This window comes from Trichechus manatus, unplaced genomic scaffold (genome assembly GCF_000243295.1).
Source record: "Trichechus manatus latirostris isolate Lorelei unplaced genomic scaffold, TriManLat1.0 scaffold00110, whole genome shotgun sequence".
NCBI lineage: Eukaryota > Metazoa > Chordata > Mammalia > Sirenia > Trichechidae > Trichechus > Trichechus manatus.
Genome location: NW_004444046.1, coordinates 6,562,685 through 6,587,990, shown reverse-complemented (window position 1 = coordinate 6,587,990; position 25,306 = coordinate 6,562,685). Strand labels below are relative to the sequence as shown.

At 39.0% G+C, this 25,306-nt stretch overlaps 1 protein-coding gene across 8 annotated transcripts in view; it reads left to right on the top strand.

Annotated features, from left to right (window-relative positions):
* PLD1 (phospholipase D1) overlaps nt 1-25,306 on the top strand; it is a 281,147-nt gene that overhangs the window by 91,600 nt on the left and 164,241 nt on the right. For all 8 annotated transcript variants that reach the window (XM_023737926.1, XM_023737927.1, XM_023737928.1 and 5 more), the window contains 5 exons: nt 9,110-9,300; nt 9,555-9,682; nt 15,257-15,402; nt 15,610-15,718; nt 17,462-17,527. In XM_023737926.1, the coding sequence (XP_023593694.1) occupies nt 9,141-9,300; nt 9,555-9,682; nt 15,257-15,402; nt 15,610-15,718; nt 17,462-17,527 (609 nt within the window). In that variant the 5' untranslated portion in view covers nt 9,110-9,140. The remainder of the gene's footprint in view (nt 1-9,109; nt 9,301-9,554; nt 9,683-15,256; nt 15,403-15,609; nt 15,719-17,461; nt 17,528-25,306) is intronic.

Sequence of the window (25,306 nt, the reverse complement as noted above, 5' to 3'; positions counted from 1 at the left end):
GAAACAAGTGCAAAATAATACGAGGGTGCAAAGCCCTATGCATGGCCGGGTAAGACTGCAGGATTTGCAGGAAAAGAAAGGACATTAACTGCATTCTGACTGGTTAGTGCCTTCAGTGATTGTTTTTGCCAGGGAAGGCTTACTAATTTCTCTACAATTAGTGTAGTATAGTCCAGAAAGTTCAGGTGTAGTTGAATAGGAGAAGCATTGAATTCTTAGAATAGCCCACCAGAAGTCAGCTGCTAGATGGTATGCTAGTTTTGTGAGTTCAATAAGAGATAAAAGGTGGGATACTGCCTAGTCTATTAACCCTTAAAAACAGTGAAATCAAAGAAATGCTCTTAAGATTATTTTTCGGGGGTTATCTTTTAATATAATTAGCCTCTGGGTACACCAATGGCCCTGATTACCTTTGCCCAGAGATGTGTATCTATTATCACATTTGCTCTTCACAGCTTCCTACTTCAGAAAACACGGGTGGCACAATTTCCATTTTACAGAGGAGACAGCCAAACCCTGGAGGCTGGTAGTTGCCCAGGTTACAATGCTAGTGAGGATAGAACAAACCTAGATCATCGAACCTTCCTCTACACCACTGATATTTAATTATCTGTCCAAGGCATGTAATAGGTCCTTCTTATGGATTGAATTGTGTCCCCAAAAAATGTGTGTCAATTTGGCTAGGCCGTGATTCCCAGTATGGCATGGTTGTCTACCATTTTGTCATCTGATGTGATTTTCCTATATGTTGTAAATCCTACCTCTGTGATGTTAATGAGGCAGGATTAGAGACATTTAGGTTAATGAGGTGGTACTCAATCTATAGGATTAGGTTGTATCTTGAGTCAGTCTCTTTTGAGATATGAAAGAGAGAATTAAGCAGAGAGGAGAAGGGACCTTGTTACCACAAGCAAGAAGAGCCAGAAGCTGAGCATGTCCTTTGGACCCAGGGCCCCTGCACTGAGAAACTCCTAGACCATGGGAAGATTGGTGACAAGGACCTTCCCCCAGAGCCGACAGCTGGTGCCCTGAATTCAGACTTCTAGCCTCCTAAACTGTGAGAGAATAAATTTCTGTTTGTCAAGGCAATCCACCTGTGGTATTTCTGTTATAGCAGCACTAGATAACTAAGACAGTCCTCCATTGATATTTGTGGAATTGATGTGTTTTGTTTTTAATTCAAAGATTGAAGTAAACATCAAGAGTTTTGTTTTTGTTTTTAAGTGTTATTTTCTCAAAATTATATAGCCTGGAATGTAAAATATATCAGTATCATTTGCTTTATTCAAAGTCAGCTAAACTAAAAAAATATTTACCCAAGACTTACTATGTCACTAGAGATTGAGCTTAGTACTTGAATCCACATTTATGGTTTTTGCATTTCAGGGTACATCAAGTCAATTCCAGACAAATAATTGATATGTAATGTGTTTTAGAGGGTTATATAATATGACTTTTCCAATTAATTTCCTTATAATGAAAAATAAGAAAACAGGAAATTCTCATGAATCAGTTTGTTTTTAAATTATCTAATTCTAATTTGTTTCACGTGCATACATTATGATATGATTTTCAGCTTAGAAATCGAATGCATGTATTTCTCTTGGTAAGCACAAATAACATATAGAAAAAATATGAGTAAACTTTGCATATTATGCTAGAAAGGGGAGCAAGAAGTAAATTACAATTATCTTCACAGAATTAAGTTTTTTTTTCCGTTTGAAATCATTTTATTTTAAGAGTATATGAAGGAGTAAAAGTCTCCCAAGTACCATTTCTTCTCCCACCCCCAATCCCACCTCTGGTTGGTTAAGTAGCTGAATTTTGGAGTCAGATCAACCAGACTGAGGTTCAGCCCCATCATTTCCCAGCCATGTGGCCCTGGGCAAGTTTTCTAAACTTTCCAAGCATCTCATCTTAAAAATGAGAGTAACAGAGAGATCCAGCTCCTAAAGTTGTTGCGAGGATTCAGTGAGATCATGCAATTAATCTCTTTGTACAGTGCCTGGCATGTGGTACATATTCAGCAAACATTAGTTAATGTTAATATTTATTTTAATATTAATAATTATAGTTGATACTATTATTATTGTATTTTGGCTAAGGCAATGTTTATGCATTTTTTTAATCTAGAGAGGAAAATATCTGCTTCTCTTTGATATTCTACTTCCCAATCTTTTTTTTTTTTGAGTTGCAAACCTTTTAATGAAAGACATAATTCTTGGGTTGTCTACATCATACTATATTCCCATGCAAAACACTGTATGTATAACATTTGTATTACATTTTTCACTCATGGATTTTCAATTCTGTTTTCCACTTGGGGTCCTGGAGAACCAGATTAGTTCTATACCTCCAGCCTCCCCTTCTCTCATCCTGCTCTCCCCTTCACTCTTCTTTTCCTCCCCACTTCTCCACGACCCTCTACCCACCTCTAGAACCACTACATTTCCTGGTGCAGCCTCAGTGGGGGGTTGTAATCTGGTGCTTGGTCAGAAAAGTGAGAAAACACAGCTTTTGCGTGGATAGGATGTTAGACAAAGGGGTCGTCAGAAATGCTCCAGCCCAGCACCAGGCCCTTGTGGATAAAGATAAGACTTGCCAAGCACAGTTCAACACTCTTCACGTCCAGATACATTAGAATGGTCACAAAGAGCCTCTTCATACCTCATATGCCTTCTGAGGAAGGTACGGCTGAAGGAATTTTTTAAATACTCATGTAAAATGACACAGTACTGGGCTGAGAGCAGGTACACAGTATGCATGTGCTGCCTGCCTGAGTCCACACTGTGGCCATGGTGATCTTTCTTTCTTTTTTTAATTGTGCTTTAAGTCGAAGTTTACAGTTCAAGTTACTTTCCATACAAAAATTTATACACACACTGCTATGTGACTCTAGGTGCTCTCCCTATAATGTGACAGCACACTCCTGCTTTCTACCCTGGATTTCCCATGTCGGTTCAACCAGCTCCTGTCCCTCTCTGCTTTCTCATCTCGCCTCCCGACAGGAGCTGCCCGTTTAGTCTCATGTATCTACTTGAGCTAAGAAGCACACTCTTCGAGTATCATTTTATGTCCCATAGTCCAGTCTAATCTTTGTTTGAAGAGCTGGCTTCAGGGATGGTTTCAGTTCTGGACTAACAGAGAGTCGGGGGGCCATGTCTTCCAGGGTCCGTCCACCCTCAGTCAAACCATTAAGTCTGGTATTTTTACTAGAATTTGAGTTCTGCACCCCACTTTTCTCCTGCTCCATCAGGGACTCTGTTGTGTTCCCTGTCAGGGCAGTCATTGGTGGTAGCCAGGTACCATCTAGTTCTTCTGGTCTCAGGCTGAGGGAGTCTCTGGTTTATGTGGCCCTTTCTGTCTCTTGGGCTAATATTTTCCTTGTGTCTTTGGTGTTCTTCATTCTCCTTTGTTCCAGGTGGGTTGGGACCAATTGAGGTATCTTAGATGGCCACTCACTAGCTTTTAAGACCCCAGACACCACTCACCAAAGTGGATGCAGAACATTTTCTTAATAAACTTTGTTATGCCAGTTGACCTAGATGTCCCCTGAAACTGTGGTCCCCAGACCCCTGCACCTACTACTCTGTCCCTCGAAGTGTTTGCTTATATTCAGGAAACATTTTAGCTTTTGATTTAGTCTAATTGCGCTAACTTCCCCTATATTGTGTATTGTCCTTCCCTTCACCTAAGATAATTCTTATCTACTATCTACTTAGTGAATACACATCTCCCTCCCTCCCTCCCTCATAACCATCAAAGACTATTTTCTTCTGTGTTTAAACCATTTCTTGAGTTATTATAATATTGGTCTCATACAGTATTTGTCCTTTTGTGACTGACTAATTTCACTCAGCATAATGCCTTCCAGATTCATCCATGTTATGTTTCATGGATTCATTGTTGTTCTTTATCTTTGCGTAGTGTTCCATTGTGTGAATATACCATAATTTGTTTATCCATTTGTCTGTTGATGGGCACCTAGGTTGTTTCCATCTTTTTGCTATGGTGAACAGTGCTGCAAAGAACATGGGTGTGCATTTATCTATTTATGTGATGCCTCTTATTTCTCTAGGATATATTCTAAGGAGGAGGATTGCTGGATTGTATGGTACTTCTAGCTTTTTAAGGAAGGGCCAAACCGATTTCCAAAGGGGTTGTACCATTTTGCATTCCCACTAGCAACGTGTAAGTGTTCTAGTCTCTCCACAACCTCTCCAACATTTATTATTTTGTGTTTTTTGGATTAATGCTAGCCTTGTTTGGGTGAGATGGTAACTCATTGTAGTTTTGATTTGCATTTCTCTAATGGCTAATGATCGTGAGCATTTCCTCATACATCTGTTAGCCACCTGAATGTCTTCTTTGGTGAAGTGCCTGTTCATATCCTTTGCCCATTTTTTAATTGGGTCTTTTTGTTGTTGAGGTTTTGCAGTATCTTGTAGATTTTAGAGATTAGACGCTGATCAGATTTGTCATAGCCAAAACATTTTTCCCAGTCTATAGGTTGTCTTTTCACTGTTTTGGTGAAGTCCTTCAGTGAGCATAAGGGTTAGATTTTTAGGAGCTCCCAGTTATCTAATTTCTCTTCTGGTGTTTGTGCATTGTTAGTAATGTTTTGTATTCTGTTTATGCCGTGTATTAAGGCTCCTAGTGTTGTACCTATTTTTTCTTCCGTGATCTTTATTGTTTTAGATTTTATATTTAGGTCTTTGATAGATTTTGAGTTAGTTTTTGTGCATGGTGTGAGGTCTGAGTTTTGTTTCATTTTTTTGCAGATGGATATCCAGTTATGCCAGCACCATTTGTTAAAGAGACTGTCTTTTCCCCAGTTAACGGACTTTGGGCCTTTGTCAAATATCAGCTGCTCATAGGTGCCCAATCTTCTTGTTGAAAAGTGAGATCTGAAAAATTAAAAAAAAAACAACTCTAGGTTTCTGTTTTTACCACTGAATAACTGGAGGTCATTAAATGTTCCCTGCAAAGATTTTTAATTCTAGTATTCAAAACCAGAGAAAAAAACCTATTTATTTCCCAGATACAGATGCAAACAGAAATAAAACACAGCTGCTTTTATCTCTCCATGGGCTCTATCTCTTCTTGGTACAGAAAGAAATAATGATCTTGCAGTATAATTTCATAAGGAGATGACAAACTCAATTGCATTATCTCAACATAAACACTAAAGGCCTTATGCCAGTGCCAGTCAACATGTGCTCTAACTGTGGCAGCTGCTCACTCACCATTATAGATTATTTCAGATGAAAGAAAACATTGATTAATAAATGAAGGTTTGACAACATAGGCGTGTGGGTGGTTTTACAGCTTGATAGTCGCAAATAAAACCAGAAACAAACATTGTTGGATGAAAAGTCAATACACAAAACAGCCATGGACACAAGAGAAGGCAGTGATGGACGAATAATTTGGTTCATTTCCATTATTAAATAGCAAAGTCTTCACAAAAACATAGGCAAATCTGCAAACCCTTTGGGCCCACTGAAATTCCTTGTGATCTTAAAAAATATTACGAACTATAAAAGTAAAAGTCTAAGAAGAAATTCAAGAAGCTGTCAGTATATGTTGTTTCCATAATTATAATGACTGTGGGGTCATTATAAAGCTCTGGTGGCACAGTGGTTAAGAGCTCGGCTGCTAACCAAAAGGTCGGCAGTTTGAATCCACCCGCTGCTCCTTGGAAACACTATGGGGCAATTCTACTCTGTCCTGTAGGGTTGCTATGAGTCAGAATCGACTCAACGGCAATGGGTTTGGCTTTTGAGTTTTTTGGTGGGGTGAATATGATCCCTTTCAAGGTATGATGATTAAGGTAGAGAACATCTTTTGTTGTTACAGAATTTAAACTTCATATAAAAGGTTAGTTTATAGGCATTGAAGCCCTAAAATAAAATTAGTAATTACGAATCTCTATAACCAAGTCCATGAGATTTTTTAAAAAAACAGTTGCTATTGAGTTGATTCCAACTCATGGTGACTCCATGTGTGTCAAAGCAGAACTGACCTCCATAGGGTTTGTAATGGCTGGTTTTTCAGAAGTAGATCACCAGGCTTTTCTTCCAAGGTGCCTCTGGGTGGGCTTGAACTGCCAAACTTTCAGTTAGCTTCCAAGCATGTTAACTGTTCGCATCACCCAGAAACTCCTCTTGCTATTTTAGAGCCAGAGAAATCTGCTTTATAATCACAACATTGACACTTACAAGTGGAGTCACCTTGAACGAGTGACTTATCTACATTTCTCAGAATACTCATATTCACTTGGTAGAGCCATTGTGAGCATTAAATAATGCCAAAATTGTACTTCACACACGGTGAACACTTCATAATAAATGGCAAGAGTCTTCCTTTCTGTTTCTTTTCTCACTCTTCCTTAAGTTTGTTACAAGTTAATGTGCTTCTTTTCTCTCTGTCTAAGATATTTGTTTTAGCTTGATCCAGTAGCTCTGTCCTATTTATCCTAATTATCTTACAATTTATAGATTACTTTAGTATATCCTAAAATTAACAGACATTTTTAACATTAGCACCTTGTTTAAAAGCAGTCATTTGGAGTAACCTTTATTTTTTTTTGCTATGCTGAGAAAGTTGGCAAAGTTAATTATAAATCTGTTTAATCAATAGAAAATATCTAAAGACTTTAAAAATTAACACAAAACAATGATATGATGTAATCTCTTACTTGTATTTCCTTGTCTCATTTCCTCTAAATTTTTCATTATCTTGTATTTTAAATAAAGCAAGACCTGGTTCATGGTTGGCATCTAATAAATGTTTGTTGAATGCAAAGGGAAGGAAATAAACATGTTAATTGTGACCAGAGGCAAGGACTCCACAATACGCTGCTGGTTGATAGAGGCTAAATAGACCTGAATAGATTAAATTATCTAGGTTAGAAAACATTCTGCCGTCTGCTTCTTTTATTCATATGAGAAATTACTTAGATTAATTTCTTGGAATAGGAAAAGAGTTAAATTAACTAAAATTATAAGGAGTGGCTGAACAATTTTATGGCATCCTTTATAATCAGTTTTAGTGTTAAAGGCACCATAAAGATGATATGGCTCAACCTCCTTAAATTATAAATGAGGAAACTGAGGTGCTGAGAGCTTAAATGGCTTGCCCCATGTGATTCATCCTGTAGTGGGTGAGCTGCAAGAAGAACTCATTTCTGATTTTTTCCATTAGAGCCAGCTCCTAAAGAGACTTGCCCCAGGGCACTTATTTATATTAATACTTCCATCTATTGTGTCTATAAGGGGGCTTACCTACATACATAAACTATACAGCAAGATAAAGGCGATGATTGAGGACACCAGCTTTCAGGTCAAAGAAACCTGGGTTCAAATCCCTGCTCCACCACTTACTAGCTGTGTGATCTTGCATAGATTATCCAAAGTCTGTTCAAGTCTCCTTGTTTGTAAAGAGGGGATAATAAACTTTTGTCATCTGTAAAATGGAAGTAACAACCCATAGATTTATTATTCATGATAAATGTAATAATGTGTATAAAGGATTACCCAAGCCAAGTACATATTAGGCACTCTGTATACATTAACTATTATAAGTAAATTAGAAGTCAGAGGGAAAGTGAATGGGAAACAATATAGACAAGGATAGTCCTATATTTTACTAAGAGGAGGCCAAACATTTGGCCCCAAGCTTCCCTTCAGCCAACATAAAGAAAGAAACATGATTGATTACACAGCTCACAGGGAACTTAGGTCTATTTACTATATATTTCTGGCCAAACCATAACTGCCTGCCTCTACCCCCATCTTTCAATTGTAAAACAAGATCTCTTTCCACTAGACACAGCCATGTAAGTTTTAGAGACTTGTTGAATTATAGTGAGGGCTGCCCAAGTTTGCTGGAGACTTCTCTGGCATTTCCCACTTAGGGAGCCAGCTCACTGATAGCACCTGTAGGAGAGCACCCAGCTAAATGTCCTCCCTTCAGTGTGTCCCATTCTCAGGAAGCCCAGGACCCTGAAGGCAGTCAGGGATTTACTTCGGGTTATGTAGCTTATTGCCCTCAGCCACATCAGGAGCTCCTTAATCACAGGAAGCAGCCTTATTTCCTTACATACTGGTTCATTGCATCGCACACATGGTGGATGCTCAATAAACGTTGGTGCTTTGCAGTAATAAATGAACATGTGCAGAAGATACTGGTATGAGATTTTATGGCCTGGTTGTAACTGAGATTATTTCTGCATCAGGCAAAATAGACTTTTCATCCAACTCTGATGACAGCACTCAAGGCTTAAATCTTAGTATTTGGAACAAAAAGTAAAATCTATACGAACTCTTCTTCATTGGGTACTGATGTGCAACGGCCTGTGTTATTAGATGTCAAAATGAAATAGAATGCGTTTTCTTAAAAAGGGAGAAAAGTATACTTCTAGTACTTTAGGAGTCTTTTGGAATAGGTAGATTAATCAATTTCCTTTTAAGACTACATACCTCATTATAACTCGTGTTAAGTCATGGCCAAATCCTCATATCTCAAAAAGATAGTATATATCTTGCCTGGTGTATCATGTACAGGTGAAGTGTGGAAAGGTCAGGATAAAACCCACTGTCGAGTTGATTCCAACTCATAGTGACTCAGGATAGCATAAAAATATTTTTAAATTACAAATTGCAATTATTGTGAAATGCCCTAAATTTCTTTAGAAAACATTTGAAGTTGCTCATTTTACATGGTATTTCTTTTTCCCATGTATCTGTTAGTTAAGAATCAGTTTCTGCCTGGATGGTGCATTCCCCAGCTAGTCTCTTTTGAGTCTCTCCTCATTTATCCAAGTTAATAAAATCTGATGAGAGATATGTTGGCATTCATTCAAGGTTGTGTTTCTTTTTTCTTGTTGTTTACAATTAAGTACCTTGCTCCAATTTAATTTACAAGCTAGGAAGTCTTTAAATGTTAAACAGGAGAATAAATTAAAAGGTGGTTTGGGATAACAGGGGTTCACACAGAGCTAAATGACTTGGGTCTATATTCTCTGCTTAAGCTTGGATTCAAATGTGTAATATGATTTTTTTTGACCAAAGTAATAAGTCCTTGTAACCTTTTCCTTCTTTGCCAGCTCCTTTGCTTTTACCCCGTCAGAAGTCAACATGTCTCTGAAAAATGAGCCAAGAGTAAATACCTCTGCACTGCAGAAAATCGCTGCCGACATGAGCAATCTGATAGAAAATCTAGACATGCGGGAGCTCCACTTTGAGGGAGAGGAGGTGGATTTTGATGTGTCTCCCAGCGATCCCAAGACACGTGAAGGTAAAGACTAATGATCCGAGGAGGGGAGGGGTGGGGGAGACAGTTCATCAGGGTTGATTGGCAGAGCCTGATTTTGAAATAACCAGCAAATGATTGATCTTCCTCTCAGATGTCATTACACTGGGCTGAGATCGTTCCCTTGGGTGCTTTCTCATTTTAACACATTATGACTCTTGAAAAGGATGCCTGTGAGAGGCATGTATACTGATATCACTTATTCTTGCAATAACTTTATTTACTTGTTTGTTTTTTAGTGTCTATTCCTTTCTCTGCTGTTTATAACACTCAAGGATTTAAGGAGCCTAATATACGGTCGTATCTCTCTGGCTGTCCAATAAAAGTGAAAGTTCTGGAAGTGGAACGCGTTACATCTACAACAAAGGTCAGAGCATTTGTGTACTCTTTTTTTATTTGTCTATATGTATGACTGAATACGTTGACTTCCGTCTTCCTTCTTGCCAGCTATGCCCATCTTTTTAGTTTGTTTGTCTGTCCCCTCCAAGTCCACATCACCTCTCAAGTTTTGCTTCCTTCTCCATTTAGTCTTTATTCTCATACTTCTCTTTCCCCATTCTGGATAATTTTTTTTTTTAAGGCATTTAAGGTTATTTATCAGTGTAGTAAATTACAAAGTACTTCCCCTATTTCTCCTCTCTCCTCAATTATCTGTTTAATTTGGACTCTTGGAGCAAAGTGCCCTTGTGGTGCAGTAGTTAACCACTTGGCTGCTAACCGAAAGATTGGTGGTTGTTCAGACCAGGAGGAAGATGTAGCAGTCTGCTTCCATAAAGATTACAGCCTTGGAAACTCTACCGGGCATCTCTACTCTGTCTTACAGGGTCGCTATGAGTTGGAATCAACTCAACAGCAGTGAGCTCCTTAGAGCATAGGCATTCCACCTAGGATGCCAGGCATAGGTCAAGGAAAAGTTCAGCTGTCTTCACGCTTGTTTAGCAAGAAAATCATGATGCTAGCTCACTCTTGAAAGAAATAAAGCCAGGATTCTGGGTTGGCCGGTCCCATTAGCCGGAAGTACTGCTGAGGGAATTCTGCTAGCACACTCTGCCTATTTGTTCCTAGCACCCTGTCCTTCAGGCTCCACTCACATTTTTTTCTTGTTGAGCACTAGAAAGGCTTCGGAATAAAATGTCTTCATCAAGCATAGCTGTACCCTGTAAAATGGAGTGGACTCAGAGAAGCTGTGAGGGTAGCTACCTTTGCTGTTACTGCCTAGATTTTGTAGTTATCCAATCTGCTGGGTGTGTAAAGTTGCTTCAGGTGAAGCTTTAGCCACAGTGGAATAAAGCCCTGTTGACACCTGCTTCAGGGGAAAACCCAAAAAACCTGTTGCCATCAAGTCGATTCTGACTCAAAGCACAGAATAACTTTTCTGTCAGGAGCAGGCTTTGTTTTCCCTTCCTCCTTGTCTTTTGGAGGGTGAATGGGCTGCCTTGGTTTCCTGATGGTTTTACCTAGTGTTCTGTCCCTACCTACCCGTGCAAATACTGATCCCCAGTTTACTCCCACCTTGGTGTCCAGCCTGTGCTTTAGGCTCTTCCTGCTCTGGGTTGGGTTCTTGTCTTCCTGATACACCACTGAGGCCAACCCATCCAGATAGGTCCCTAAGATGAACTTTACCTTTTTATTTTGCCTGCCAGCTCCTTGATTAAGAAGCAGTAATGTGTGCCTAGGTAGTTAAATGCATAGAATCTAGAGCCAGGCTCCGTGGTTTAATTCTTGGTTTTGCTTTGTGATCTTAGGCAAGTTATTTAACCTGTTTCTCAGTTTCCTCATTTGAATGATAGATAAAATAATGCCTACGTCATAGGTTTGTTATGAGAATTTAATAATAATATGTTGTATTATTATTATTATTGAACATTTTATTGTGTTTTAGGTGAAAGTTTACACATCAAGTTAGTTTCCTATTCAACAATTCATATACAGATTGTTCCATGACATTGTTGCCATTCCCGCAACGTGTCAGCTTTCTCCCCATTTCCACACTGCCTTCCCCATTTTCATCCTTTCGTTTCCCTACGCCTCCTTGCCTTCTCATCTTTGCTTTTGGACAAATTGTTGCCTGTTTGGTCTCTTGAGCTGATTGTTCTAAAGGAGCACATTCCTCACGGGTGGTGGTGTTTATTTTATAGGCAAATCTATTACTTGGTTGAAAGGTGACCTCCTGGAATGGCTTCAGTTCCAGGTTAAATGGGTGTCTGTCTTAGGGCGGTAATCTCAGGGGTTCCTCATCTCTATCAGTCCAGTAAGTCTGACTTGTTTAAAAATTTGAGTTTTGTTCTACATTTTTCTCCCATTCTAACCAAGACCTTCTATTGTGTCCTTGTTCAGAGTGGTTGGTAGTGGTAGCCAGACACCATCTAGTTCTGGTCTCAGGCTAGAGGAGGCTGTGGTTCTTGTGGGCCATTAGCTCTCTGGACTATTTCTTTGAACCTTTGGTTTCCTCCCCTCTCCTTTGCTCCAGATGGGAGGAGACCGATAGTTCACAAGTTTTTAAGACCCTAGACGCTACTCACCAAACTAGGATGTAGAACAGTATAGACTATGTTATGCCAATTGACCTAGATATTCCCTGAGACTATGGTCCTGAGCCTTCAAATCCAGTAACTCAGTCCCACGAGGTGTTTGTATATGTTTAGGAAGTTTCCATAACTGTGTCCCTTATGTGCTCTATTATATATATGAATATATATACAGTGGAAACCCTAGTGGCATGGTGGTTAAGAGCTACAGCTGCTAACCAAAAGGTCGGCAGTTCAAATCCACCAGGCTCTCCTTGGAAACCCTATGGGGCAGTTCTACTCTGTCCTATAGGATCATTATGAGTCGGAATCAACTTGATGGCAATGAGTTTGGTTTTTTGGTTTTTGGTATATATGCAACACGTACAAATATGTGTATACAGATGCCCACAACTATACCTGTGTATGCACACATACGTACTCCCATACATCCTCTCACACCTGTACAGCATACATATCTACCTATGAAACCACTTACAAATTTTTGGTTGTTATTACTGTTGTTGCAGAGCTGGATATGTTATAGCATTTATTCTTGCGTACCCCTCAGTGTCTTCATTTACCTTGGTCACGTGCTGTCTTCCCCCGTATTGTATATTGCCTTTCTCTTCACCAGAACTAACATGTGTCTACTATCTAGTAAGTGATTCTCCCCTCTTCCGCCTCCCATCCCTGGTAACCATCAAAGAACGTTGTTTTCTGTGTGTAAACCTATTCTTGACTTTTTATAAAAGTGGTATCATTAATATTTGTCCTTTTGTGGTTGACTTATTTCACTCAGCATAATGTCCCCCAGATTCATCCATGTTATGTTTGTATTGTTATTATTAGGTATCTCCTAAAGTTATTCAGGAGCCCTGGTGGTGCAGTGGTTAAGAGATGGGCTGCTAACCAACAGGTCGGGAGTTCAAATCCACCAGCCGCTCCTTGGAAACCCTGTGGGGCAATTCTACTCTATCCTAGAGGGTCGCTATGAGTCTGAATTGACTCAAGGGCAATGGGTTTTTTTTTGGTTAAAGTTGTTCATGAAGATAAAGCCCACCAAACCAGGGGCTTCTCTTCGTTTATACTCTTCTATTAGTCAAATGAGTTTATTTCTGCTTTAAATCTTAGTCTGTGTGAGAAAACTAAGGATCATCCTTATCCTACTTAGCATTTACTAAGGAATATGAACTATATTTATGCAATTTGAATGTGATTCCAGGCAAATAAGGATGACACTTGTTATAATTTCTGAATATATGCTATGTGCCAGCTCATCAGGAACCTTGGTGGTGCAGTGGTTAAGAGCAGAGGCTGCTAACCAAAAAGTTGGCAGTTCAAATCCACCAGCCACTCCTTGGAAACCCTACAGGGCAGTTCTACGCTGTCCCATAGGGTCACTATGAGTCAGGATCAACTCAATGGTGACAACCCTACGAGATAGATGTTATTCATTCCCCTAACCCCCCCAATGCTGAAGATCTTCCATTTACCCCTCCAGATCCTTTCTCTGCCCTACTCGTTGCCCCTTGAAGCTCCCTTGCCTTTTTCCTTTAGTAAGAGATTGGGGTTACCCTGGGCTGGCCAAGTCCCTAGACCAAAGGTACTGCATCCCAAGGTGGCCCTCTTTGCATGGCCCTTTCCTTCTGGTTCCAGCAACTGGTCTTGCCTCTTGTCTCTTCAGGACTAGGGATGGTGACATCTTTGCAATCCTGAGTCCCTGTTACAGTCCTCTCCTTTGTGGTCCCCCTAACCCCTGCCACACCTTTGTAGGAAGCAAGTTTATTAAAACTCCTCAAATCATTCTATTCCAATTCCCAAAAATTCCAGTACTGGGACCTTGTCTGACAGAAGTTGAGTCAGTTGGCTGAGGTTTCACAGTTGGTAGGATTTTAAACCTTCAAAACCTTCAAAAAGGACATGATGTGCTGTTTGCACTGTGCCCTTCTGCCTCACAATTGCTAAGAACTCTAATGTATAAAATTTTTGATTCATATGTCAGAGAGAAAACTTGGCTTTTACAATGTTTTGTAATTTTGCAGCTCTCTTGGATTGGGAAATATAAGTCCAGGAAATGTGGCAGCTTGCCTGATTTGTATAATTTTTCTTATTTACTTGGCTCATCTTAAATTGAGCTCTTTTCACTCGAATGCAAAGGTCCTGGCCACTCTGAGTTTTCCTGCATCCATCTCCGTGAAACAAGATGCAGGATGATGACTGTAATGTTGGTCAAGTTGAAACAAAGCATGTAATATTGAACTCCAACTTCTGGTTGCAGCAATTGTCACAGGTCCTAACTAGAGAGAAAGCAAGTACTAGGTATGAATATTTACCAGTGATATGGATGGGTGCTAGTTTTAAAAGTACAAGTCATACTGATTCTCATGCTGTTTTATATACCACCTCTATGCATAGTGATCATACTTTAGAAGCTTGCAAAGTATGCAACCATCAGTAGTGAATGGCAGCAGGCCAGCTTTGGTGCCAGGATGACTCACAGTCACCCAGGGCTTGGATAAACTAGCAGAGTTGAAGACATTTACCTTTCCCACCCCTCATCACCTATGGCATCTCAGCCTCCTAGCAGGGACCAGTATCCTCTAGGTGGCCCAGAGTAACACCCCCCGCCCATACACCCCCCCCCCACAGGAGCTTCCTTCAACCTCTCTTGTGTTTTCAAAATACCCATCCTTCTCCTGACAGCCTCTTCTGTATCAAAACTCCTATTCTCCGGGTCTGTTAGATCTTCTGAAATAATTCACTAGTCACCCAGGTTTATTTGCATTTTGAAAGAAGTATTTAAAAATTTTAATAGAGATTCATTTTGGGTAAGTAGTTGGGGAAAATACTTTTTGGGTAATTATATTTTCCTTCTAACTCTCCTTTACCTTCCTGATCGTTGGTGGCACCTCAGAGAAGTGGGGTGGTGTAGATAAGGCTGGACCATGGAATGCGTTTCAGAAGGAGAAGGAGAGAGGGCGCGTAATGTCATTTGTGAAGGGCAAGACATGCTGCAAAGATGATATTCTTGGCATGCCTTTTCTCCTGTCTCCGCCTTGTCCCCTCCAGTTGTCTGTCTGTTCACTGCCTGCTAGATGAGACCTCTATGGGCCAGTCAGGGTCTTCTCTCATGGTGTTCTTTACCTGGTTTCTGGTTTCCATTGTGTGTGTGTGTTTGGGAAGATAGGCTTAGTAGGAATTTGTGATTCTAAAATTGTGTTATATAGATTATAAAATACTTAAGAGGGTGTTATTTTTTTAATCACAGATTGAGAAATTTGAAAATTTGAGTAAAATATTTATGTAATTACACAAAATAAGTAGGCTGGCTTAAGGATACTTTCATGTTACTTATTAGCTATTGATCATTGAGGACTTTTGGAATTTTTGTTGTTATCTAAAATACCAACCATTTTTATTTATCAACGTAGCTACCAAGTTCCGATTTTTACACTATTGAATTAACACATGGAGAATTTAAGTGGCAAGTTAAGAGGAAATTCAAGCACTTTGAAGAATTTCACAGAGAACTGCTCAAGTACAAAGCCTTTATCCGAATCCCCATCCCCACCAGAAGGTAACTGTTTCAGTATTAATTATAAAGTTATTTTAGTATACAAGTTGGATGGAAAGAATATTTCATATTATAGGTTAATTTTGTTCATTGTTGGTAGATATTTTCAATTAAATAGGCTCTTCTAAAAATAAGCCATCTCATGGAAGATATTAAGAGAGTCCAAGTTCAAAGAATAATCTAATAAATGTTTGTGTGTGTTTTTTTTAGACACACATTTAGAAGACAAAATGTCAAAGGGGAGGAACCTCGAGAGATGCCAAGTTTACCACGTTCTTCTGAAAATAGGATTAGAGAAGAAAACTTCTTAGGTAAAAGGGTAAGTCCTTTAACTATTCCATTGTTTTGAACATAATTTTGCAGCGCTATAGAAAGAGGGGAGCCCTGGTGGCAGAGTGGTTAAAGTGCTCTGATGTTAACCAAATGTTGGCAGTTTGAACCCACCAGCCACTCTGCAGAAGAAAGATGTGACAGTCTGTTTCCATTAAGATTACAGCCTTTGGAACCCTATGGGGCAGTTCTGCTCTGTCCTACAGGGTTGCTATGAGTCAGAATCGACTCGAAGACAACGGGTTAGGTTTGATTTAGAAACACAGCACCTAAGGAGGGATGAAGCGGGTCTCACCACAATGTCTCTCACCCACTGATAGATCACCCAAGCTGGCTTAGCTTCTCTGGAGCTGGGTTAGTCATCTCCTTTTTCCCTAAACCATTTTGGATCCTTGGGAGGTTACGTTTTCCCAGAAGAGGAGTTATGTTATTATGAGGAAGCTGTCTTCCCTGCAGGAAACTCTCTGGGCTGATTGTGAGTCAAAAATTGAGCTCATCTTCGTTGAGCTCATCTTTGTGGGCTTTGAGAACTACTCTCTTGAAATTATATATTTCCCTATGTTTGCTTTATTATTTGTGGTCAAACCAAAACCAAATCCATTGCCATTGAATTGATTCCGACTCATAGTGACCCAATAGGACATAGTAGAACTGCCCCATCGGGTTTCCAAGGAGTGGCTGGTGGATTCGAACTGCCGACCTTTTGGTTAGCAGCCGATTTCTTAACCGCTGAGCCACCAGGGCTCCATTATTTGTTGTAGCTTATTCTAAATATATGTAAAATCTCATTCTTAAACTATAGATGGGCCAGGTAGGGTTTGAGAAGAGCAGAACAGAGTGCAAATGTGTATGACAGGAAGCTCAGGAGGAGGGAAACCTTTGCCCGCTCTGCTTCAGTGATACTGTGCTACACAGGATAGGAGGTTAATTTTTTGTACTAGAAAATTAGCAAGGAAACATCAGTTCTCTTCTATAATCAGAAATTTTCTGTTCCAGAGGGGATATTTGGGTTTCTCCTTGGTAGTTGTCATGTTGTTTAAAATCTTTTTAGGGATCTGGCTTAAATATTTTCTATGATACCCCAACTTATAAAATTCTACAGTTTTGTCTTACTCTGTGTACATATGTGAGTCTGGCTGAAAAGGTTAATTAAGGCCATTAACCCTTAATGATTCAGCAAAAGAGATTTAGTAGCATGGGCAAAATGATTGACATGTGCTTTTCCACTGCTTCCAAGTCTAAGAAACATACCCCCCCCTACATTTTAACATATTTGAAATCAGGGAACATATTTACTGAGTAAGTCTCCCCCCCCCCCCACCTCGAAAAGCTGCTAATACATTTGTAAATTCAGTGTTAGAATTGAGGAAATACAGATTTTTGGTAAATTCAACAAATGTTTTAAAAGTACCTACTATGGACAAGCCCTATGCTAGTAGCTATGGAAGATAAAAAGAAATGTAAGGCTCAGACTCTGTATTTAAGCAGTTTATAGAATACTTAAGATGGTGAAAACTTAAATAGCGAAAAGAGATTGAAATAATGGTTCAAGGGAACTGTGGAAATAATGCCTTAATGCTACTCAGGATTCCTTGCCCAGTGATACTATGAATAAACAAGTGAATAACTTATAAAATGAAAATGAAGTGATGATCATAGCACATCATTGTTGCTGTTTTCATTTTTCAATAAGTATGACCATGTTAACTTTTATCTAATATTTGCATTACAGAAACAACTGGAAGATTACTTGACGAAGTTACTGAAAATGCCCATGTACAGAAACTATCATGCAACAGTACGTGCTTTTCAGTGATTTAAATTTTGAAGTTATTTGTAAAACAGTAAATTGTCAGCTAAAATTTGGATCATTTTATGACCAAAGTGTTGGTATCCACTTCTGTGTTGTTCTTTTAGTTAAAGTAAATGAAGATAACATTGATTTGACACCCAGGATCCAGTTTGTGGTGAATACAGTGCTATTTTTAAAATATTGGCTATAACTTAATATGTCTATAACAATAGGTTTAAATGAACTTGAGATGATACCACAGGCTAGATTATCTAGAAATCAATCTTCTTCTTTCCTCGGGCTTCCTGAATAATGCCAAAAAGCATTCCTAGCCCTGAACAAAAAATTTTGAGTAGCAAGTGATGAAAACAGTTAAGCAGAATTGAATACCCAAAGGTTATACAGAGCATACTGTGATTACCATCTAAGTGGGCTGTGATGCCTATAAAAGCCCTGTCTTTTCATGTGAAAAGTGAGAAGCCTGGGAAAAGTTGGAGAGGGAAAAAGCCCTTGGGAAAACAGAAAAGAGGGGAGAGGTGGTGGGGCAGAGATTAGGCAATGAGCTCCACCATCTTAGAGGCCCTTGAAAGTTGGGTGTTTTTAAAGGATTAACCCTCAAATATCCAGGGATCTGGATAACTGAGAATGCACTGGATTATTATATTTTGTTTCTCTGCGTGTATAAAAACTGTATTACTGTAGAGGTTGTACCTATGTGTGTGATGTATGTGAAGAACTTAAGAGTAGGTGCAGTTGTCATTTGGCCTCTAGTTTACAGAATGCCATCACATAAACACGTGAACAGCAGAGGGACACCGTCGGTCTATTTAGGACAGGAAATCAAAGGAGGTATTGCATTGGGCAAATCTACTGCAAAACACTTTTCTGAAGTGTTAAAAAGCAAAGACGTCACTTTGAGGACTAAGGTGCACCTGACCCAAGCTATGGTGTTTTCATTCACTTCGTATTCATGCAAAAGTTGGACAATGAATAAGGAAGACTAAAGGAGAATTGATGCCTTTGAATTGTGGTGTTGGCGAAGAATATTGAACATGATGCGGACTGCTAGAAGAACGAACCAATCTGTCTTGGGAGAAGTACAGCCAGAATGCTCCTTAGAAGCAAGGATGACAAGACTTCGTCTCACGTATTTTGGACATGTTATCAGGAGGGACCAGTCCCTGGAAAAGGGCACCATACTTGGTAGAGTCAGTGAAAACGAGGAAGACCCTCAGTGAGATGGACTGACACAGTGGCTGCAACAATGGGCTCAAACATAGCAAAGATTGTGAGGATGGCGCAGGACCAGGCAGTGTTTTGTTCTGTTAGTTGGAACTGACTCCATGGCACCTAACAACAACAACAAGCCAATAGAATTATGGGTCTTGATCAAGGGGCCAGAAGGATCACATCCCTAATTTCAATAAGTCTGTCCCGATCTTTATTTGGAATCTGTATTTTTAACAATAGCACAGGTGTTTCTTATTATCAAGAGTGTGAAACTCTGCTAAACTAGAATGTTATGGTCAGGTTAGAAATGTCTTGGTAAATTTGGAGTACTTTAAAAAGTGGAAATAGATATTATCATGGTATCTGTGTAATAGAATTTACCCAGAGGGAAATGTGTTTAGGCTTCAAAGCATTAGCCCTTTAGTTTTTCTTAAATGGCTTTTGAAGTTAGACACGGACAGATCTTTTCTCTTTTATATGATCGTTAGTTGTGTTGGTACTCAGACAAACACCTTTTTTCTTCCAGGATTATGAAGACTTCCTTTGTTTTTATTCCGTTTTTCCTCTTTCTGGTTCTGAAGAACAAATTGTCCTAGTGTTTTAGTGGATTCAGTTTTCTCAGAGATTATCAGTAATTCATTCAGTTTTCTTTACTCATTTGTAAAATGGGGACAGATGTATTTGACCTCTCCTCTAGGCATAAAGGGGTCTTGGTGGCACAGTGGTTAGCTCGGATGCTAACCAAATATTGGCAGTTCTAATCCACCAGCCGCTCCTTGGAAACCCTATGGGGCAGTTCTACTCTGTCCTACAGGGTCACTATGAGTTGGAATTGACTGGATGGCAATGGGTTTGGTTTGTTTTCTAGGCATAAATGTGTTAAAAAAATTAAGCAATATGTAACTCAGTTGTACAATGACAAATAAAATCCCAAACAGGAATTCTTTTCATGTTCTAACATTGTATTAGTGCTGGTTGTGGTATGGGCATTTTAGTTAATAACTGGAAAATGCTTTCCTTCCAGGGAACTAAAAGGAGAAGAATTAAGAACAGTAAAAGTACTTTTTTTCTTTCTGAAGATTAAAATCTAAAAATGGAACAAAATGCACAATTTCTAAGAGAAGGGTTCTCAGTTAATACAATCATGTACCTAACTTCAAGTAAATTATTTAACTCCTGCAACTCAGATTCCTTATGTCCAAGATGATGATTAACTTGAAATCGTAATTGTGGGTAAATCATCCCACAGATCAATAATACTGAGTTCACCTCTTCCTTGTTTTGTATGATGAATAACTTTAGCTTGAGCGGAAGAGTAGGTAAAGAATAAAGACATACAGTTCTTTTCCCTTCCCAACAGAGAAGAGCTGTACTGATTTTGATAGCTGCATCTACAAATTAAGGGAAGTGTTGTCATTATTCTGATTCATAGCGACCCCAGAGGACAGAGAAGAACTGCCCCACAAGGTTTCCAAGGCCGTAAATCTTTATGGAAGCAGATTGACACATATTTCTCCTGCTGAATGGCTGATGGGTTCAAACCCCGGACCTTTTTGGTTAGCAGTCTAGCGCTTAACCACTGTACCACCGGGGCTCCCATGAGTTGGAATCAACTTGAAGGGCAGTGGGTTTGGTTTTTCATTTTGATTGTCATTATTATCATTGAGTCTTAGAGTTGGGACTGTAAGCCAACCTGTTTCCTCCACAGATTAGATGTCTTCTTTTTTCCTGGAGCTTTGTTAACTGCTTTACCAGGAAGGCAACCTTTCCTGGGGTAGCCCTCACTACAAGGGCATTGCCCAACCCAACAACCTTATCGTCTTTGCTTCTGAGAATTTTCAACTTGGCTACTTGTTTGAATTTTTGCTGCTTGAAAAATAAAGAGGACCTTGGAACATCACCCTCCTCTTATCATTCAAAGATGGGGTAGAGAGGTCAGTGTATACAGGATTGCCAAGAAATTTCCAGGGTGTGTTGTTACCCCTAGGGTTTGTTGCTTGTCCTGTGGCACGGGAACACTTTTGCTTCCCTTTTGCCCCACCTTTTTCCTCATCCAATTGGTAAGTCACATCTGAATTTTTGACTTGAGACCATTTTCCACCTAATGCCAAAAGCATTACTTCATTGTACTTCTCACAAGTTCCTTTGTGCACACACACCCCCACACACAAAATATTGATTAGCATATTACTCAAGAGATCAGTAAGCCCTATGGAATATTGTCAGGCTAAATTTATCTTTAAATTCTTATTTCTGAGAAGTACCTGCCCAAATGGAGAATGGGATTCTTATCATTAAAGACACACTGAAAAGTTTGGACAATATAATCTTGTTAAATTTAAAATTTTATTCATTAGTTTTGTCTCTAAATTGACCTTGATACGTTTGCTTTCAATTTGATAAAGATTAGAATATTTACCTTCAAAGATCCGCACCGTACCCCCTCGGTATAATAAGACTATTTCTTCCTTAAAAGCACTCCTTAAACTCTACTAAACCATTAGGATAAATCTAAATTCCATATTAATGTATGACTTTAATTTTCTGTATTACTAATGTATACTTTTAAATTTAGATGAAAGTCTTTACACTTACCAATTTTGTTATGACATTCTAAAGTTGTGATTTCTGAAAGTATTTTAAAGAATATTTGTGTTACTATTTGAAGAGCTATGTGAATAAGAAGACATCCAGGTATTAGATGAGTGGTTTCCTAACTTTGATTTTTGCTTTTCATTTCTTATTCTTCCATTCAATTGTTCTGTGACTTTGCATAAATTAGTTACACTTCTGTAGTAGTTCCTTCAAGTGTAAATTAGGATTGACATTTTCTGTCTGCTCCCTAGAGATAAAATAAAAGTTATGGTTTAGGATTTTAAAACATTTTGGATTCTGTAGTTGGCTGCCTGCAGTGTCATTTTTTATAACCCATAGGTTGCCACATTTTCCAATTAGAAAGCATTCCTACAAATCAGATAAAAACTTGATGGTACTGAATCACTATGTTTTATATAAGAAATGAAACTTAAAGACCTTGACTTTTAAAATCCTTATCAAAAAATAAAAATTCCCTGTGTAGGTATGTTTGATTTGAGGTTTTTAAGGATATTTAAGTCCTTTGGAATTTTAAATACCTACTTTCTGTAAATAATCCTAAGAAAAGAAAGAAATGCAGGCCTTTAATTTACCTCACAAGGACTGACAGCTCTGAGAGATTAATAATTTTTTCTTCAGGGTTAATATTAGATATTTCCAGTCATATATACAAAACTTTAAAGGAAAACTGTTGTGTTGCCCTTTCCATTTTATTAAGCCCTTTTTCACGCCTAGATCAAATGCCACTTTCCCTGCGATGGCACATGAACTAGGAAGTGGTCCCCCTCTCCCCTACAGCTCTGTAACTACGTTCCCACTTACCTGGTATATTTGTTGACATAGGGTGCTTTCCCTCTGCTTCCTGAAGCCGGAAACATACCTTTTTTGTCTTCGCTCTTCCGGCAAGGCCCTTATTGACACAGTCTATGGGCCATTGGCAGATGTGGGCTTACTGTTGACAACTTTTGTAAAAAAAACTCTGTAAATTGTGAGCAATATAATGTCTAACTATTGTTGCTTCAAGGATTATATGAGGTAAAACTCCTGCAGATGCTTAACATTACATTATGTTGATTTGTTTTTCCCTGTATATCCTGACAATTGCATCTAGTGCTTACCTAGGTAGAATGTATAAGGAGCTCAGTCTGAGTAGTTAAATGTTGAGTGATTTTTTCCTTTTGTATTGGTTTTGAGGGTATCAACTTTGGTGTGACCTGATTCTGAATCTATCCCTTGCTGATTATGTGATCTTGGACAATTTATTTAAATTCTCTAAACTAGAGATCAGCAAACTATAGCCTTCAGACCAAAGCCAGCCTACTGTCTGTTTCTGTGTGGCCCATAAGCTAAGAATAGTTTTTACATTTTTAAATGATTGAAAAAAATCAAAAGAACACTATTTCATGACACATGAAAATTATATGAAATTCATATTTTGGCATCCAAAAATAAAATTTTATTGAAACACAGCCATGCTCATTCATTTATATATTATCTGTGGTGGCTTTTGTGCTACAGGGACAGAGCCTAGTGGTTATAACAGAGATCATATGGCTCTCCAAGCCTAAAATATTTACTATCTGGCTTTTTACAGAAAATGTTTGCCTACTCCTACTCTAAAACTAAGTTTCCTCTTCTGTATAATGGAAAAAATAGCACCTACTTCAAAGACGTTTGAGATAATACATGAAAAATGCTTAGCATAGTGGCAACACATAATAAGCACCCGTTAAATGTTAGCCATTGCTGTAACTATTATAGTTTATATTTATAGTGTTTATATTCTAGCAATTAATGTAGTGAAGATGGACCTAAAATTCTCTTCTTTTTCTATACATTAAATATTATTATTTCTGTTATGCTTGATGTTCAACCCATTGCCACAGAGTCAGTTCTGACTCATAGCAACCCTATAGGTTGGAGTAGAACTGCTCTATAGAGTTTCCAAGGAGCGGCTGGTATTTTCGAACTGCCAACCTTTTTGGTTAGCAGCCTGAGCTCTTAACCATTGAGCCACCAGGGCCCCACCTAATGTTCAAAGACCTCCCCAGTCACTCCTCAACCTATCTTGCCATTTAATTTTCCATTACTCTCTTTCACCTCACTCACTCTAGGCCAAGTATACATCCTATGACCTTCCTATATCCTCTCTGTTCTATTTCCCCCTTCACCTCTTTTCTCCATGTGCCCAAGTCTAGTCCATATTCCAGAATCTGGCACCAACATTATTGCCTTCACAATTCTTTTACTATCTCTGTATACTATGCCACATCTTTTCATGTGTTTGCTGGATGCTTGAATATCGTCTTTGGTGAAAGGTCTATTCAAGTTCTTTGCCCATTTTTTGATTGGGTTGTCTTTTGTTTTTCACTTTTTTTTAAATTGTACTTTAGATGAAGGTTTACAGAACAAATAGTTTCTCATTAAACAGTTAGTACACATATTGTTTTATGACAATGGCTAACAAACCCACAACATGTCAACGCTGTCCCTTCTAGACCTTAGGTTCCCTTTTACCAGCTTTCCTGTCCCCTCCTGCCTTCTAGTCCTTGTCCCTGGAATGTCATGCCCCATTAGTCTTGTTTTGTTTTATGGGGCTGTCTAATCTTTGGCTGAACAGTGAACCTCGGGAGTAACTTCATTACTGAACTAAAAGGGTATCCAGGGGCCATACTCTCGGGGTTTCTCCAGTCTGTGTCAGGCCAGTAAGTCTGGTTTTGTGTGTGTGTGTTTATGAGTTAGAATTTTGTTCTACATTTTTCAACAGGTCTGTCCAGGACCCTCTGTTGTGGTCCCTGTCAGAGCAGTCAGTGGTGGTAACCGGGCACCGTCTAGTTGTACTGGACTCAGTCTGGTGGAGGCCGTGGTAGTTGTGGTCCATGAGTTCTTTGGACTAATCTTTCCCTTGTATCTTGTTTTCTTCATTCTCTGTTGCTCCCAAAGGGGTGAGACCAGGGGAGTATCTTAGATGACTGCTCACATGCTTTTAAGACCGCAGATGCCACTTACCAAGATAGAATGTAGAACGTTTTCTTTATAAACTGTGTTTTGCCAATTGAGCTAGATGTTCCCTGAGACCATGGTCCCCACAGCCCTCTGCCCAGCAATTCGGTTCCTCAGGGAGTTTGGATATGTCTATGGAGCTTCCATGACCTTTCCTTGTACAAGTTGCGCTGGCTTCCCCAGTATTGTGTACTGCCTTACCCTTCACCAAAGTTACCACTTATCTATTGTCTATTTAGTATTTCCCCCCACCCCTCCTATCCCTCATAACCAAAAAAGATTGTTTCTTTTTGTGTGTAAACTTTTTCATGAGTTTTTACAGTAGTGGTCTCATACAATATTTCTTCTTTTGTGATTGACTTATTTCACTCAGTATAATGTCCTCCAGTTTCATCCATGTTATGAGATGTTTTGCAGATTCATCATTGTTCTTTATCATTGTGTAATACTCCATTGTGTGTATGTACCATAGTTTGTTTATCCATTCGTCTGTTGATGGGCATCTCTATTGTTTCCATCTTCTTGCTATTGTGAACATTGCTGCAATGAACATGGGTGTGCATATGTCTATTCCTGTGATGGCTCTTATTTCTCTAGTATGTATTCCTAGGAGTGGGATTGCTGAATCATATAGTATTTCTACTTCTAGCTTTCTAAGGAAGCACCATATCATTTTCCAAAATGGTTGTATCATTTTGCATTCCCACCAGCAGTGCATAAGAGTTCTGATCTCCCCGCAGCCTCTCCAACATTTGTTATTTCCAGTTTTTTTTGATTCATACTAGTAATGCCAGGATGAGATGGTATCTTATTGTGGTTTTAATTTGTATTTCTTTAATGGCTAGTGATCAGGAGCATTTCCTCATATGTCTGTTGGCCACTTGAATGTCTTCTTTGGTGAAGTGTCTGTTCGTTTCCTTTGCCCATTGTTTTTTCTTTTTCTTTTTTAATTATATA